Source organism: Myxine glutinosa, chromosome 2, assembly GCF_964187855.1.
Source record: "Myxine glutinosa chromosome 2, kmMyxGlut1.1, whole genome shotgun sequence".
Taxonomy (NCBI): domain Eukaryota; kingdom Metazoa; phylum Chordata; class Myxini; order Myxiniformes; family Myxinidae; genus Myxine; species Myxine glutinosa.
The window spans coordinates 161,435,097-161,449,185 of NC_136262.1; the positions used below are offsets into that span (position 1 = coordinate 161,435,097).

The 14,089-nt window shown below is 46.3% G+C and overlaps 1 protein-coding gene across 1 annotated transcript in view; it reads right to left on the reverse strand.

The window, feature by feature from the left end:
* LOC137421118 (serine/threonine-protein kinase 10-like) overlaps positions 1-14,089 on the reverse strand; it is a 212,917-nt gene that overhangs the window by 4,607 nt on the left and 194,221 nt on the right. The window contains exon 19 of the mRNA XM_068106852.2: positions 500-625. Coding sequence (XP_067962953.2) covers positions 500-625 — 126 coding nt within the window. The remainder of the gene's footprint in view (positions 1-499; positions 626-14,089) is intronic.

A 14,089-nucleotide genomic window follows, 5' to 3' on the forward strand; every position in this document is an offset into this window, starting at 1 on the left:
GGGAGAGTAATGCCAAAAGCATGCAGATATGCACTTAAGATAAACTGTTTCATCAGTTAAAACAGGTGATGGATTGTGTGAAAGCACAGGTAAGTTACCTCTCCCAAACCCCCACCTCTCCATTCCTTCTCCAATTTTATGGAACTAGTGACCACTAATAATATAATGTGGGAGGTTAGGCAAATGAAGCATCCGACCTTACTCCTCATCTCGGTAGTTGGTACTATACCTCGAGGTATTATTAAACGAGACAAGTTGCCCTGTAAGCACGACATTTTTTGCCCATTTTATCTTTCTGATGATATCTGTAAGAAGAATCACATGCCCAAGATTGATGCTGAAAATGTTGAGCATATGCACTTCCTCTTCAGGTTGTTGCATTTGGAGAGATCTTTCACTCAACTGGGAAACTCAAGCTCCAAAATGAACATTGACCTAATGTCTTCACATGAATTACCATGAACTTGATAAAAAGCAATCAGGTTTAAATGTGCCTTACCTGCATTTGTTGCAGTTCACGAATGTTTGCCTCGCACTGTAGCTGCAGATCTCGCATCTGGGTGTCATGTTTATGTTGCTGCGCCTGCCTCTCGGCCTTCTGTCGCTTGTCTTCCTGAATTGTAAACTGCACCCAATGGATAAGTCATGCACAATGTAGCCATTTAGAGGTATACTTGGCGTGCCTACCCATCACTTTGTTAACGGTTTTAATGAAATGACAGCATGTTGCACTTCACAAACATATTGCACCTCTATATCTATATACTGTATGTGTATGTGTATGTGTATGTGTATGTGTATGTGTATGTGTGTGTATATATATATATATATTTCTATATATATATATATTGCGGTTTTGAGTACCCACACGTGTAAATATGACATTATTAAAAGGTTAAAGGTTGCACCCCATAGTTAGGCCACAAGCAACACATAGGTCATCATAGGACTTCAGTTATTTCATTAGTATGTGTTTTAGATAAGGCCGTGTTTCCAATAGTTGAATCTGCGTTGTGTCAATCAAATAAGAAGTAGGCCCCATTCCGTTCATTTTGTCAAACTCCCTCTCCAAGCGACGCCATTACGCGCCCTCCAGTCTGCCCTTGGCCCCTCCCAAATTGTTATGCGCCTCTGCCAGCAGCGTTCGCAGCCTCGCTGGGCTTCCGTCCAAACGCCGCCATAAGCCACACGGTGAGGCCTGGAAAAAGGGGGCGGAACGCCAAGAAGAAGGTGTGGCCACGTCATCCAGCCGTCAAAGGCGGAGCCGGTAAGCCCTCACCAGCCAACCAGGGCTGAAGGGACATCGCTGGCAGGCGTGGCTTTGGGCTGGCGGAGTGATCGCTTGGGTGAGTTATATAAGCGCGAACGCAAAGCCCTTTCACAGGACTCTCGCGAAGCACTCGAGTGGAAGGTTGGATCTGAAAGGACTTGGAGGACTCACTCGCTGGCGCTGTTAAGAGAACTACTTGGGGGACTTGTTGGAGGCGCGCGCGCGTTGTAAGGGACTTACGCGGAGAAGGCTTGGTGCGCAGAACTCGGACTTGGTCGGGAGAGTGTGCTGATCAAAGAACTTGCCAGCGAGCGCATTGCATTGGCTTGAAGGAGAGATACGGCAGCACTTGTTAAGGACTCGCTGGGAAACGCACGTTGCATTGGACAATTGGGAGAGCGCACCTTTATCAAAGGAGGACTTTGGAGAGAGGGCGTTTGGCACAAGTGTGCACATATTACGTGCGCAGGACACCAGCTTCCGCCCACTATATAAAACTGTCCGGTCGCGCTCAACTACACGCGGAGCTGCCTGCCGGGTTTCGCCGCTGGACCGGAGCCTGGACCCCATCGCCAGACCCTCTATCCGACCATCCACCATCTACAATCCCCGTGTGAGTGTGTACGTTTGTCTGGGGTATTAAGAATAAGACTGTTTTAAGACTGCCCTGTGTTCTGCTTCTTCCTCTTCCTATCCTGTACATTCTTTCGTTTCCTCTTCTTCTTTCTTGTATCTATCTATAATTCCACTAATCTCTGTGTGTATGTTTGTTTGTATGTTTGTCTGTGACCGCTGTTTCTCGACAACTACCGGTCCGATATACTTGAAACTTGCCAGGTATATTGCTGGGGACCCGAGGATGTGCCTTTTCAAGGTTTTAAATTAATCGCAGAAGTAGTTACCGAGCTTTGTCCAAAAAACGATTCAACCAATCAGAGAGCAGCGAGCTATCATGTGTGCCGAACGTGGCGAACAGACTCTGCCTCGGATGGCACATTTGAGAGCGTATTCATTTATTTCCCGTCGGCAAACTATGTTGCCGTTAAACGATGTTTTAAAACTAATTAAAACTAATTTGCGATTCATCGTAACTGCGATTTGCGACCTTCCGGACAGTCAAATGAGGACGTCACTTCCGGACTTACGTAGCGGCTAGCGGGCGCCATTTGGAGGAGCTGGGAGGACTCAGTCGTGATAGAGTGAGCCTGAGTGAGTATATCAAGACAAGAACAAGATCTAGAAGGAGGTATGTACGGTGCGATTCATATAATATATTGTTTAGTTATCGTCGATGAGGAATTTGGGGGCCCGATTAACTGCAGCGCCATCCGAGCTGCGGCGTCGGGACGATACATTCATTGTACGGTAACATCACGCACTTACGGGCACGTCCTATATATATAGTACGGGCATGCCCTAGTATAATTAATAAACCCATCTTTGTTCTTCCTATACTCTGGTTTCCTCTAATCCGATCGCATTCGTCTTTTCTCTAATTGGGTAAACGTGGCACGATTAGGAACCGCTCAGAATCGGGTTTAGTCACTTTGTTAATAGTTCGGATCGCGGATTGCTATCCGCTCGGCATTTTCCATCATATCCGTGGTTCGAGCGGGAGTTATTCCCTCGTTTCCGGCCGGTGTTAGTAATTAGGTAATAGTGAACCCCTAGGCCTAACAAACCCTACCTAACGCCGCGCCGGGAAGGACGTTATAACCCCCAGGACTCGGGTCGGCCAGATAAAAAGACAAGGGGATTACCCCCCCCCCCCCCTTGATAAGGGGAGAGCCGACGTCCGAGATCCGTAACAATATATATATATATATATATATATATATATATATATATATATATAATGTTGCGAATATGGAATTTGGCCTCCATATCCGCTTGTAAATATTCCCCTATTTTCTCCAATACTCCCCAACTTTCCCCAATCCCCCATTCCCTAGTCCCATTGCATGTAAATAACAATCAGTAGAGCCGACCTTCCCCTTATTCCCCCATTAAATGTCGTGCCCAGGTCCACCGCACCACACGTAGACAACTTTCGGACATCTTCCTAGTTATTCTTAGTCTATGTCAGTTAAGGCCTCGTCTCCATTAATTATGACTCTTCGTTGCACCAGAATGTGATTATATGGCATCAGTAGTGAGTTTAGGACCTTTCCCATACCTCCTTCCATCTTCTTCCCCAACAATTACAACAACAACAGAGGAGATGGCGGCGGCGCGGGGGAGGATGCGTCCTCACACCGGCTCGATTAGCGCCATTGACCACGCGCTCCACGGGGTTACCACGGAGGGGCTGGCTGTCAGCTCCTCCTCAAGGGCGGAGCCTGGTAACCCCCCGCACCCAATCAGAAGGGCGGACCGATTCCATCTGGGGCGGCACTAGCGAGCCGAGGGCGTGTCACTCCCCGCCGGATATACGCGGCCACGTAGCGGACGTGACGTGAGATGCGCCCCCAGCTGGAGAAAGACGGACCTGCGAGCGCTGAAACAGATGCGCCTGAGTTTGGAGAGGCCTGAGAAAGACCCGCCTGAGAAAGAACGTCACCTCTGAGCGCTGCGACGAGACCTCCCCGCATCTCTGGACCGAACCGTGTTGATCCTGCCCCGAGCCCAGGTGCACCTGGAGCCATCGCTACCTTGCCTTTCCTAGCCATCAATCCCCGTGTGAGTCAGCTTTGTCCCGTTTATCTGTCGTCTGTTGGGAATAATATAAGATTGTGTCTAAGTGCTTGTCTTTCTATGTTGTACCTCTTGTCCCTGTAATCTGACCTTCCGTAACGAATATAATCTCCTCCGGAGGTCTTGAGAACCGTATCCCTGGTGTCGTCATTTTATAACCCAGCCGGGTGTCTTCTTTTTCTTATTGAGCCAGCGTAACGCGACTTCGTCAACGTCGAGTATAGTCGGGTAATTTGTGCGGACACGACGGCCATTCCGCTCGGCCCACTTTAACATCAAAGTCGTGTCTGTAACAATTGGTGTCGAGGAGTGAGATTCGGACCCGGGACTAAATTAGTTAGGCCCAAATTTTGGGAGGGAAAATCGATTCGGAGCGCGTACTGCGCTCGACGAAATAGATCCGGAGCGCGGTTACTGCGCTCGCCGAAATTATAACGAAAAAAAAAAAAAAAATTTGGATTTGTTTTACGAAACTCGAATTTTGCAAGTCGCGCTATGGCGGATCAAGACGGCTGGGGTCCGGTAGGGGAGAGTGAAGCAGGGTCGGTCCAGGACCAAATTGAGGGACATGAGGAGAGCGAAACAGCGAGGGTAGCAGGCACGCAAAATGGCGCCTCGCAAGAGCGCGCGGTAGCCGAGCCCGCTGTATCAACGGGCTTTAACATGCAGCCGATTGACATACAGGCCCTCATTGCGCAGCTACAGGCAGCTGTACAGATGAGTATGGGGAGCCAAATTGAGCGATTGGGTGAGCGATTGGAGGGCCAAATGGGGGTAATGAGGGACGAAGCGAGGGGTACCGGTGAGGGATTAGAAAAGAAATTTGAGGGGTTAGACAACGGGATAAAAGAGGTGAAACATGGGTTAACGGGGGTAGAAAATAGAATGGCTGCCCAGGAGAATCAGATAGAGGGAGTGAAAAATGGGTTAGAGGGGTTAGAAAACAGTATGGAAGGCAAATTGAGGGACATGAGGGACCAAGCGGAAAGGGAAGTTAAACAAATGGAGCAGCAGATAGAGGGGGTCAGAATGGGGGTAGAAACCAAACTGGATGCTCACAGGGAGGAAATGGAGCAGATGAGGGTGGCATCTGGGCAGGAGATGCAAGTGATGGGAGAAGAGATCAGAAGAGGTGTGAGTGAGGAGGTCGGAGGAGTGCGCGAGGAGGTGAGGCACTGTAAGGAGCACATGGAGAAGGAGGTGAGAAAGGGGACTGTAAAGTTACAGGGGGGCATAGAGGTCCTGACGCAGGAGGTGGAACAGCTGACGGAGGGACAAAAAGAACTAACGGAGCAGGTACAAAGGAACACTGCGGTATTAGGAGGGTTAAAAGTGACACAGAAAGAACTAAAAGACGACTTGATAGCGACGAAGAGGGAATGTCAGATGGTACGTGAGGGACTGACAACGAGGTTGGACGAGGTGGTAGAGGTAATGGAGACGAAGGACCGGCAGGTGAGGACGCACATGGAAACGGTCAAGGTAGCCTTAGAGGATGAGCTTGAGGAGACGTACCGGGGAATAAAAGAGGTGAAGCACAAATTAGAAGAAGTGGAAGAAGGGATGAGTGAAATTAAGAAGCGACGGAGAGGGGATAAGAAAGAGATAAAAGAGGAGATAAAAGAATTGGTCCAAAGTCTGTGTTCAAATCGTGATGATGTGCCCATTAACCGGATGAGGGATTCGCAGGTGATGGAGGAGAAGCGAAGAGGAAGAGGACCTGGTGTAAGTGTCAAGTAGTAGATTTGTTATTGCCTAAAGTTCAGTTATAGACGTTGGTTGCTAATGTGTTATGATTTAAATCTGGTTTAAAAATGCTATTTTCATGAAGTTAATAAAGGGTTTTTGCTTCGTTTTAGTTTTGGATGAGGAGAGGCTCGCTGAGGTCATGCTGAACAAATTGTATACGTGTGCTTTTTCAAGGCTAGATAACATAAACCTGTTGTTTTTACCATATGTATTTTGTTTTAATCTCAGCAACGCATGACTCTGTATAAACATGCTTTGGATTACTCATGTACACAAACCCATAAAATATATGGGTTTGTTTGGCTAAGCATACACTCTCCTCTTTGTGAGTTACATTTCTGTTTTCTCGGAGCCCAGAGAAACATTTGGTCCAAATGATAAGGAAGGGCTGACTCCCCCGAATGATAACGGTGGGAGGGACTCTCGCCAGTCGCTTCGTTCTCTCGGAGATTTTCTGATAATCGTATTCGTATATAAGTGAATGAGAATCAATGCGTTTTCAGGAAGGCTTGACGTGGCATGAGACTGGCTCTTGCTATAGATGTCTTGGCCTCCTCCGGATCTGTATAAGTTGGTTTTTAATAAAGCTGCGCCATTCCAGGCTATTGTGGACTTCTTTTGCAAACGAAGAGCTGATTCTTCACAGATGGTACCAGGAGTGGGGTGTCAACAGACGCGGAGGACGGGAAACGGAGCCCGAGGGACAGGAGGAAGGCTGACCTGAGGCCGGCGCCGGCACGTTGATTTGATTAAAGGTGGGAGTTGTTTTATATCAGAGGGCTATTATTCCAAATTCGTACCTTCCTCCTTCGAGCGGGTTCAGTCTCCTTGTCTTCCGCGCTGTCTGCACTCGAACAGAAATTGTAAGTAAAGGCTCATTTAGGCCTCAGAATGACGTAGCTTTGTTAAAGCCAGGATAAACAAGTAAGGATACAAGTAAGGACTTAACAGTAAGCTTAAAGTTACAGTTAGCACCAGGAGGGGAAAATGAGGTCGGACAGCCATATAGGTTGAAACCAGGTGGCCAAGATTTTTCCAGGAAGGAACAGCCCAGAGACAAGATGGGGTATGCCATTGCATGCCAGGGAACGAAGGGCTGTGGCTAAACTTAGATAGAAAGCCATAGGAACATAGAAGGCCATAGGAACATGGCCAGTAAAAGGATTTGCGCAGGATATCGGTGAAGATAACGTTCGGTACAAGGGAAGGGGGGAAAGTGAGGTCGGACAGCCATATAGGTCGAGCCAGGCCGAGAACTTTCCAGGAAGGAACAGCCCAGAGACAAGATGGGGTATGCCATTGCATGCCAGGGAAGGAGGGCTGTGGTTAACTTAGACGGCCAAAGGGACATGGCCAGGAAGGGTGAAATGCGTAGGTACCAGGTAGGTTTGACAAGAAGGTAGTGACAACTACGAGGTCAAGCCAGGAAGCTCTAGACTAAGTTCTAGACAAGAGGTCCAGATAAAGCAGGCCAGGATCTGGTGGACAAGAGAAAATAAATAAGCTCACAGGAAATGGGCCAGGTGGCCACAGGGTGAGAAGGACAGGTTAGGTTTTGAAATATTGAAATTTTAAGCATTGTAACTATAGTTATTGAAGCTACAGGACAGAGGACAATTAAGTAAGCAGTTAAACAAGTAAATCAGCGAGTGATGCCGCTGGACCAGATACCAGACCAAGACCCCCCACCCCCCCAAGACCTGAGCTCAGTCCCAGGGCTCTAGGCAACACCCCAACACCCCGCCCTGCCTTCCCTTTTTTTTCACCTCAACCAACCCCCGTCCAACCCGTCCCAAAAATCCTTTTCCTTGAATGAGAGACGTAACATGAATGAGCAAAGATTGTTTGGGAGTGGCTGGAGAAAGGCATGATTTGAGTCGATCTGAGTTTCGCGCGAAGAATGGGAGACTCACTCGTATATGAATGAGGAATGAATGTATATTGGGATGTTAATTGACGTGTGTGTCTGGCCAATGTGTTTGTCTGTGTGTCATGTGCAAAGCAGAGGGTTTCGGTGTGAAACTTTGTAAGCGATCTGCTCGACTTGGGGGAAATTCAGGCCGGGAATGTCCATTTTAACGTCTATCCGAGAGAACAGGCGAGGTCCTGAACTGAGTCCGGATTTTCATCTGTTTGGGAGTTGTTTGGGAAGCGAATTGATATAAATCGGGTCAGGAAAGCACCCGGAGTGCCCTTGTCGATCTACTGTTGATATGAAGCGGTTTCTTGGAGATGGTTGCAGAATTCGAATCAATATGTGTGTTTTACTTGAATTGAAGAGTTCATTCAATGGCAGATATTGTGTATTGTATGTGTGGGGTAGGCCTATATTCCTGAGGCAGCTCACCTTTGGAATTGGTGTCATATAGTGCATTTTGGGTCAGAGAGGTCAAGCGTCGGAGATCCTGTTTTTTGCGATGTTTACGAGCTAGGGATGAGTTCTGACAGCTCAATGTTCTGACAGCTCACTACATGTCAGGTCGCAGATTTGTTATGACAGCTTTTCGCACTTTGTTATGACAGCCGACTGCATGTCCCAACGTGAGGTAAACCCCGCCGCGAACGCGAATAGAGCGGCGTGCAGGGAGTGTTGGGATTCGTGTGGAGGCACGAGGGTGCGCGCCAAGACGGGGGGGGGGCGGCGTGGCGTCGTCGCGTTGAGATGGTTGTGCCAGGTCGATCGGCGATCTCTGAATTTAAATCGGATTTTTGTCATGTGTGTTGTGAAATTAAACGTCTATCCGAGAATCCTGGCAATGTTCGTTTAACTAAAGTGTGGTACAAACCTGTGTTTCCGCCGTGCGGCTCCGTGGAAGTTTGGGTAGAGGGATATTGGGTGTTCAGACAGGAGCCGAGCGAGCCGCGAGTCACGGGTGTGCTGTATGAGATTTGCTCAGAGTGCTGGCGATAACTCGCCCACTCTCAGAGGAGGATGTGTGCCCAAATGCATTGTGGGTCATTTCGACTTTGCTGGATGTCGGACGTTCATGTCAGACGAGCCATGTCGGAATAGTGGCCGGCTGCGACATATATGCCAGGCAATGTCACAGGACGAATACGTTACTTATAAGATGGATTTTTATTTAAGATGGATTTATAAGATGGATAGATGGATGGATTTATTTAAGATGGCTAAAATAAACGATTTCAAGACAGAGTAATTAATTTCCAGAGCCAAGTTCCAACAGGAAGTCTTGTTCATACAGTAAGGTACAGTGCGGAGTGGCGGCTGGAAGATGCATCGAGGCATTTGTGTTGATCGATGCGGACACAGATTTAGTATGCTGGTAAGGTTAAGTTATTAAAATTGGAAATTCAATAATTTGAGCAGAAATGTCACGTTTCAACAGAACGCTGATCCGAGGAAGGAGGACGGTTGAGGTTTCAACTGTCGGTATGTGGTGTGGCTTGTGCCAAGGTGTGGGCGCGAGGAGGTGTGTTGATGAAGCGTTGTGCGAACGAGGAGGGATGTGCGAAAGGTGCACCAGGTAGAGAGGTGCTGCATTGTAAAGCACGCCTCGTACGGAAGTTCCTGGACGGATTGTGACGGTTGTTGGATTCGTAGGAGCTAGCATTTTGCGATGTAGAGCCTCAATAAGGGTCATTTGTCTGTCTGGATGTGGTTCTTGCAGGGAATGACGCCGGACTTGTATTATTTGCGGAAAAATAAAGCGCTGGTTACCCCAATTCGAAGTTTGACCTTTTAAAGTTTAGTTGACCTTTGTTCGAGATATGCAAGGGAAAGGTCAGAGGTAATTCACTAACCTTGGAAGAACGACAGGCGGAGTCAGTCTACAGGGTGTTGCTTTAACGACAGGATATATAGGACTTAAATCTGGAGAATATCGGGACATTATATTGTGGGTAAAACCAAAATCATGTACATAATTAGTGGACAGAGAATATCGAGTTTTTTGTTGTTGTGGAAGCGTCAGTCAGGTACAGTACGCTTGGAATTTAATTTAACCGGGTCGAGTACAGTGACGTGTTCGATCGAGCTGTGGGGATTTGAGATGGATTTGAGTCACGTTAAATGGAGGACATTTGGGAGGATGAAGAGATGCAAGTAACGTGGATTAAATTGTGGTATCACGAGTTGGGTGCCAGAGATATTGTGGTTATTATAACTCACTGATTATAGGGGGCGCCGGGCGCACCGAGTACAGATCGGGTTGCATGATGGAGCACGCATGTATGGATTTTGGCTTTGCGAGGCTCCGGATAGAAATTGGCATTTCGATGCTGTGGATTATATTGTGCCTGCCCGGAAAGGGGATGTCCTGTGCTGGGGCTGGCGACATGCCTCTGTTATTTGTCTGTCTGTCGGTCTGATTGTAAGTCTTTGGTACTGGGAGGGCTAATTGAGTGCTTAGGCGTCATTGTTCCATGGAGGCAGGTCCAGGGGTTTTGGTCCAGCCTGCAAGGAGTCCAGGGGCTTGTTTCAGGGCTGGGTCGCCAAAAATGGGATGCTGTGCCCATCTGGATGTAAAATTATCCATCAAGGACGGGGAATAATGTGCAGTGTGATTGGGTAAGAGGTAAAGGCCATAAAACACCAACCCCATGAGGAACGAAATAAATGGAGAGATGTTGGGATCACATGATGGTTGGGATTGAAGAACAACCTACTGGGATTTCAAACCTGTGTTTGGGTCTGGGGCAACTGGGTGATGGGCAACAGTGTATGAGTGAGTAATTATGATCTGTTTAAGTGTAAGAGGCGGTGGAGAAGAAAGGGGTGATGAAAAGTTATTTGTTTTAGTGTGAAGTAGGTTGGTTGCTTATTTGTCACAGTAAGATGAGAGTTGTGTTTTTAAGCTTGGTCTTTGAATGAATTGTTGATTGGAAAAGTGATTTTTGATCGCTGATCCGATCTGGTTTTGAATTGTTTGATTTAATTTTGAGTTGATTGGAGGTAATAAGGATTTGTGTTGATTTCCTGATTTGAGTTCATCTGGAAACAAAGACAGATGGGATTAATGTGTATATCAGGAACATTTTGGAAAAGAAATATGGATATATGACATTACTAAAATATAACCAAGCAATTGAGAGTTCTTGGGTTAATGGGATATAAATAAATGCATCTACAAGTTGATGGTTTATAAAAATTTAGTTCTGGATGATACTTAAACGATGAACAGTGTTGGCAATATACAAAGAATGTGACTTGTTTTTTGGGGGGAAAACATGTGGTTTAAAATTGGTTGGCTAAGTTTTAAAGATGGAGATGTTTCGCAGAACTCCTATGATTATTTATATGAGTGGTGGACTATTCCATGGCGAAGCATTTTTCAGTTTATTGAAAGTTGGATTTTGTAAAATAATGGTTTAATATAACCACAGTAGAAAATAATATACAGATTTGGGACATTTTGTAAACTTTCGAGTAATGAGAAGATTCAAAAAAAAAAAAATTCATTTTATTTATTTCATGGAAAATATTTGGGTTGCAAGTGGAGAAGCATGGTATGGTATAAAAATAAAGAGGGAGTATCCAGGAAAAGGATGTTCAAGTGAACTTTGTGCTGTGAAAAGAATGTCGAGTTAATGGAAGTGTTTTGTTCGATTAAATTTGTTCAATTTGTGTTCAAATGACCATCGATGTTGGGGGCAAAGTTATGGGTGAATTTGGTGAGTGGGTTTGGGGCAAACGAAGATTAATTTAGATTTATCATAGTTAAGTTCGAGGAAGTTGATTTGAAGCCAGAATTTTATTTGGATGCCAGAAAGGAGAAAGGAGATGCTGAAAGCCAGAAAGGAGATGCTGTTGTCTACTCTGAATGACAGGTGGCGGTATCCAGGGCGCTGAGGAGTTTGTTCACGTTGTAAAGTTTGTTTATTTATTTGTTTATTTAGTTTGTTTATTGTAGAGAAGAGTGCTTTTGGGATTCCGGAGCCAGAGTGGATAATTTGAGAGTAGTAGGTGGTCCATGTGAAGCTTGGGAGTGAACTGATTTGGGTTTAATAGGCACAAGCTGGTCTAAACAGGGTGAGGAGGATGGCGTGATTGATGATGTCAAAGGAGGCGTTGAGGTGAGGAGGATGAAAATGTTGAGGTTGCCGGCATCAGAGGAGAGAAAAGGTCGCTGGTGATTTTGAGGAGAGCAGTTTCAGTACTGTGGCTGGAGCAGAATCCGGATTGGGATGTTTCATACAGGTTATTGGCAGAGTGGTGATGTTTGAGTTGAGTGGCCACAGCACGTTCCAAAACTTTTGACAGAAAGGGTAGATTGGAGATGGGTCTGAAGTTATTTAGGGTGTCAGGGTTTAGTCCAGGGTTTTCCAGAATGGGGGTGAAGTTTCACGAGTTTTTGGGGAAAATCGGTATGTGAAGCTGGATTAAGTTGGAACTGCTTGATGAGCCATGGAGATGGATTGGGTTTTGTTGTTGGTTGCCTGGGTGTTCGGTTGTTGCATTGCCAAAGGTTTCTGTGTGGTGGACACACTCGTTGGCTGTTGTCTTGTGTGACGTGGATGGAGATGTATGTGGCTGTGTGTGGCTGCCTGGAGGGGAAGGCGGCTACAGTGGTTGATATTGGTTGTGGGTTGTCCGGGGTGCTTCGATTTGCATAAGGGGTGAAGATTGGGATATTACATTATTTTGAGTAAGTATTGGCATGAGTAATTACAGAAGTAATTATGAGTTATTATGAGTAATTAGTGGTATGAGTATTAGTTATGAGTTCCAGGTGTTGAGCTAGTTATGCTAGTTATCCAGCTAGTTATGAGTAAGTGATTATTTTAGTAAAATTACATGTTTCGCTGTGTTGTTGATCTGGGGACAAGCTAGTTTGATGGGTACCCTGGGGTCTTCAGCGTGTCTATGTGTTTGTCTGGCTGTTACACTAGACTCTGGGATGTGTTTTCATGAGACGAATTTCAGAATTGATGACAATTCAGTGAGTATGGTGGACAACGTGAAGTGGCTGGTGTGAAGGAAGGGGTTGGGAAAGATGGACCCCCTTCACGAATACCCAGTAGGGTAGCTTAATTTCAGACATAACAGTGAGAATCTATTGTGAGCGAATCACAGTGGGTGAGGAAAACATTGTGTGTGACCAGACACCAGAACTGACCAGAATTGAAATTGGAAGTAGACCAGGTTATTTCTATTATTTGTTTATTCGTGAAAATAAATAAATAATAGGGGGAGGTTCATGGAGGTTAATGGTGGTTTGTTTGTATTAATCGAGGTTAATGGTGGTTTGTGTTTGTGTTAATGGAGGTTAAAGGTGGTTGGTTTGTGGTAATTCTAGTTGAAACTCTAGCTGAAATAATTTCCGTTTAATTTTATAATTTTATTTTTATTGATGTTGGAAACAGGTAATGGGATGCTGAGAGAAGGATTGAATTTAATTTGAATTGGACTGGATTAAATGGGATTGAATTTAAAAAAAAATTGAATATTGGATAAAATTGGATCCACTTGAAAAAAGTGGATTAGGAAATTGGAGACCTGTAGACCAGGCGCTCCCAGGAGACTTGTGGACCAGGTGTTCCACCAGAGGAAAAAGACCAGGTGTTCGTGGAGCACTTCACCTGCAAGAACGCCTTGGAACCAAGGTGGAAGGGACCAGTCCAGGTGTTGCTGACTACACCAACGGCAGTCTTTTGCGAGGGCAAGACTTCGTGGATCCACGCCACGCACTGTAAGTTGGCCATACAAGCACCAGACACTACACCACAGCAACCACAGTAAGGATGGGCCTAATCATAGGTACAATACTATTGATAGCGACAGCAGCTAGGGGAAACTCCGATTCCAATAGATGCGAAAACGAAACCCGACACCTCACCGTAACATGGGGACAAAGAGTATCACTACCATGTTTCGAACAGAAAGCCCTGCACACAAATTGGGTGAACATAAATTGGCTAGCACTGTCGGCAGGGCCTGGACGCGTTGGCATGATACTACAAAAGCAACGAGAGTTCCGGGAAGACGGGCAAGCTAGCATTAAGACCTTGGCCCAACCAGGATACCAATGGGGAACCCCTGATTTTAAGCTACAAACACGCACGCGCCTAGAGAAAGGCATGACTATGCAGGTCCGGTGCAGCGTCTGGACCCCTGGCGCGGCCGGTGGCGAAAAGAACTACATACGATGCAACGAATACATACTCACGCCACACCCCCAGAATAAGGCCCCAAAGAGGGGGGAAAACACATATTGGAAAGTGGCCAGGGAGGTGGCAACAATTCAAAATAGGACACACTGCTGGTCGTGCATGCGCTTTCCCCAAGCAGGCACCACAGGAATACACATGATAGTGCTACCTCTGTCCCTCAATGACCTCTGCTCACAACCTATCGATTCCCCATGTTTAGTCACCACGCTGGAAAGAGAAGGGGTTGACAACGGCAAGAGTTGC